The sequence below is a fragment of the Geospiza fortis genome, unplaced genomic scaffold (assembly GCF_000277835.1).
Source record: "Geospiza fortis unplaced genomic scaffold, GeoFor_1.0 scaffold394, whole genome shotgun sequence".
NCBI lineage: Eukaryota > Metazoa > Chordata > Aves > Passeriformes > Thraupidae > Geospiza > Geospiza fortis.
Genome location: NW_005054509.1, coordinates 934,887 through 938,198, shown reverse-complemented (window position 1 = coordinate 938,198; position 3,312 = coordinate 934,887). Strand labels below are relative to the sequence as shown.

At 50.3% G+C, this 3,312-nt stretch overlaps 1 protein-coding gene across 1 annotated transcript; it reads right to left on the bottom strand.

Moving 5' to 3' along the window:
* Window positions 1–1,420: 1,420 nt before the first annotated feature.
* Window positions 1,421–2,074, bottom strand: LOC102044155 (histone H1-like). The gene has a single exon (XM_005428865.1). The coding sequence runs from the start codon at window positions 2,072–2,074 to the stop codon at window positions 1,421–1,423; it is 654 nt and encodes a 217-aa protein (XP_005428922.1).
* Window positions 2,075–3,312: the final 1,238 nt, after the last annotated feature.

The window sequence follows — 3,312 nt, the reverse complement described above, 5'->3', positions numbered from 1 at the left end:
TCAGGTGAAGTCCTGGCAGTGCAGCATGAGAGCAGCTCAAAGATGGAGCCAAGCAGAACTCACCCCGGCTGGAGGCTGGCAGGAACAGACGGGAGGGATATTTTTGAGTTTCTGGGAGCAGGGCTCTGACGGGGGAGCAGGCTGGCTCTGGTGCTGTGGAACAGGCTGGCATAGTGCTGAGGGAAGCAGCCAGCAGTGGGTGGATGGTGCTGGTGCCACATGCGCGAGCATGGCTGGCACATGGCTGTGAGCGCGCAGGGACAAGGAGACAAATGCTGGGCTGCCCCACCGGTGCCTGGCAGCAGGCTTGGGGTCTCCCCTGAGAGTGCAGGGGTTTGTCTGGGACCTGCCCCCTGTGTTTGGGTGGTGGCCGTGCTGGCACAGAGGCCAGCCCAGAACTGGAAACGGATCCCTGTTCCTCCTCTCCATGGATGCTGAGGTCTCCAGGCGCCACCTGAGCAGTGTGTAAATGGATTTCTGGGGATGTAAATTGTACCTGTGCTCACTTTAAGGCCACCTCGTCCTGGCAGAAAGCTGCAAAATGGTTCGGGTATAAAAGGCGCCTTGTTGGCTGTCGCAGTGTAGGGAGACAGAGACAGCACAGTACCCATGGTTTGTGCAGCAGAGACTTTTTTATTGGTTTGCAGAGCTCTCACACACCCTATTCAAAATACTCCACGTTCAAACCTGGTTGGCTATGACTGGTTACCACCCAGCTCACTGACCAACAGCTGCCTGCTTGCATTCTTGCCAGGGGCTGGCTCTCCAAACTCCTTCTCCTTTTATGGCACACACAGTCCAGCTGTATGCTCTCACAGCTCCCCCTTTTCTGTTTTTAATACAAAAGCTGTGTTTATTATCTCTCTGCAGGGCCCCTTTGCAGAAAGGACAACAAACACAGTACAAGGAGAATGAAATTCTTCACTAAACTGACAAACCTAATCTTTCTAGCTATTGGTCCCATCAATGTTTTACTATCATGTCCAGGAGCTATCAAAGGTACAGTGTTGCTGGCTGGCATGCTGCAGGCTAATTACTTAAAACTTAGAACTTACAACCTGAGCATTACAAACAAACCAACTTAAAAACTATCAGAGGTAACATTTAAAACTGTCGGAGGGAGCATTTCTTTTTGCTGGTGATGTGCTTAAAGTGTCTGACTGTTGAGGTCCAGGTGAAGTCACAGGCAAGTTGTCATTCCAAAGGTCTGGGGCTTCCATCCAGCTGGTGCAGAGGGCTGTTACCATCAGATTCCAGCCTCTGTGGGAATACACACACACCCTGGCCCCAGTGACAAGGTCCCGTACCAGTACCTTCAGTTTAGGTAACTGGGCATCACTAGAGGACTGTAATGACAAAAAATTATTTAAGATGACAGGGTTTATTTAAATGAGTAGACTCTCAATTTCTCACAGTCGTCTTACTTCTTTTTTGGCACTGCCTTCTTTGCCTTGGCCACTTTGGGTTTGACTGGCTTAGGCTTGGCTGCTTTGGGCTTCACCACTTCCGCCTTAGCTGGGCTCTTCGCTGCCTCCTTGGTGTGGCCTGCCCCTGTGGCTCCCTTGAGACTCTTGGCTGCTTTCTTGGCTGCTGGGGCTGCTGGCTTCTTTGCCTTCTTGGGCCTCTTCTTCACCATCACCACTTTCTTGGGCTTCTTGGCAGGGCTGGTGGGGTTTTTGGCCGCTGGCTTCTTGGGCTTGGTAGCTGTCTTCTTCTCTGTTGCCTTTTCTTTTGTCTCACCCGGCTTCTTGTTCAGCTTGAAAGAGCCAGAGGCCCCAATGCCCTTGGTCTGCACCAGGGTGCCATTGCTGAGGAGGCTCTTGGGCCCCAGCTTGATGTGGCTCTTGTTCTTCTCCTCATTGTAGCCGCCGGCAGCCCGAGCCTTCCTGAGCGTGCCCAGGGAGAGCTCCTTGCGCTCCTTGGGGGTGGACATGGCCCTGGTGACCAGCTCGGTGACGTTGGGTGCCGCGGCCTCGCAGGCCTTGGAGCCGCTCGCCGCCTTCTTCGGCTTCCTGGGGGCGGCCCTGGTGCAGGGAGCAGCGAGCGCCGTGTCCAGCATCCTGCTGGCCTTCATCCGTGACCCAGGGACACCACTGCAGCTGCCTGCCCGTGCTCTCCTCAGGCACTGCTCCTGTGGCCAAACCTTCCTCCTTTTATGACGTGTAGAGTCCAGCTCCGCGCTGTCACAGCTGCCCAGAGGCCTCCCGGCCCTCCCTTCTGCAGCAGTAACACCATGGCGGGAATTCCCTGGGAGGGCTGGCCTGGCTTGGGCCCTGCCCGGGGCTGCTCTGTCCAAAGGACAGTGGGATGGGCACCTCCTTGGGAAAGGAGCAAGGTTTCATTCCATGTGCTGGTAGGGATGTGGTGTGGCTGGGCAAATCAGCTAAACTCTGCCTTTCTTCTGTCACCCTGTTTTTTTAAGTTTTTCTAAGCCTTCTGATGTTTACATTCTTGTAACGAACTTTCTCACACACTTTCTGTAAATAACTTATTGTTTTGCATCCTTTTATGGAGGAGGAGAAATTTGATGGACTGTTGGTTTGTTCAGTGTCATTGGAGAGGTGGCACTGTCATCCTCCAATCCACTGGCACTTTTGGAAGTCTATAAATGTTGGAGTCAGAAATTAAACTTCCCTCTTTTTTACCTTGGAGAGCTGCGTGTCTGCATTGTTTTCTTTCGTGTCCTATAGCGACATTCTTCCCTCTCAGAAATGGGGATTATGCCATCCCTTATCCACACTACAGGAACACAAAAGCCTGATTGGTTTTTTGTACACTTCTAATAAAAATAAATGCTACCTAAGCATCTACAATATGAATTTAGGGTATTTCCTGTTTGCTTTATTTTTTTCTTATTTCTTTTTAGAAAGAACTCAAACTAATTTTGCTACACCCACCAACTCTTTTTTTCCTAACTCTTTTTTCTTCCAAGTAAAAGATTTTTCTTAAGGATTACAGACTAATTTTACTGTACACATATTGCACTGAAGCAACTGGTAACTTTTTCTTGTGCCTACTCAGAGAGCTGGCTCCTATAAATAGTATTTCACATGGCAGGCATATAATACCCATGCTCTGTGGTCTCTGCCAACAGTCTGAGGTATGGAAATGAGGTTAATATTAATCTAAAAGACATATTTTATTTGGAAACCCTCCTCTGCCTTTTCCCACGTTGCTGTGGGAGAGGTGGGAAGCAGAGATGGACAGCAGTTTCATCCCTGGGAACAGATGGAAGGTGCAAAGCAGACATCTTCAAGAAGAGCTGACATTTTAAGCACTATTGAGTCTGCAGGGAGAGATAATATCGTTCCT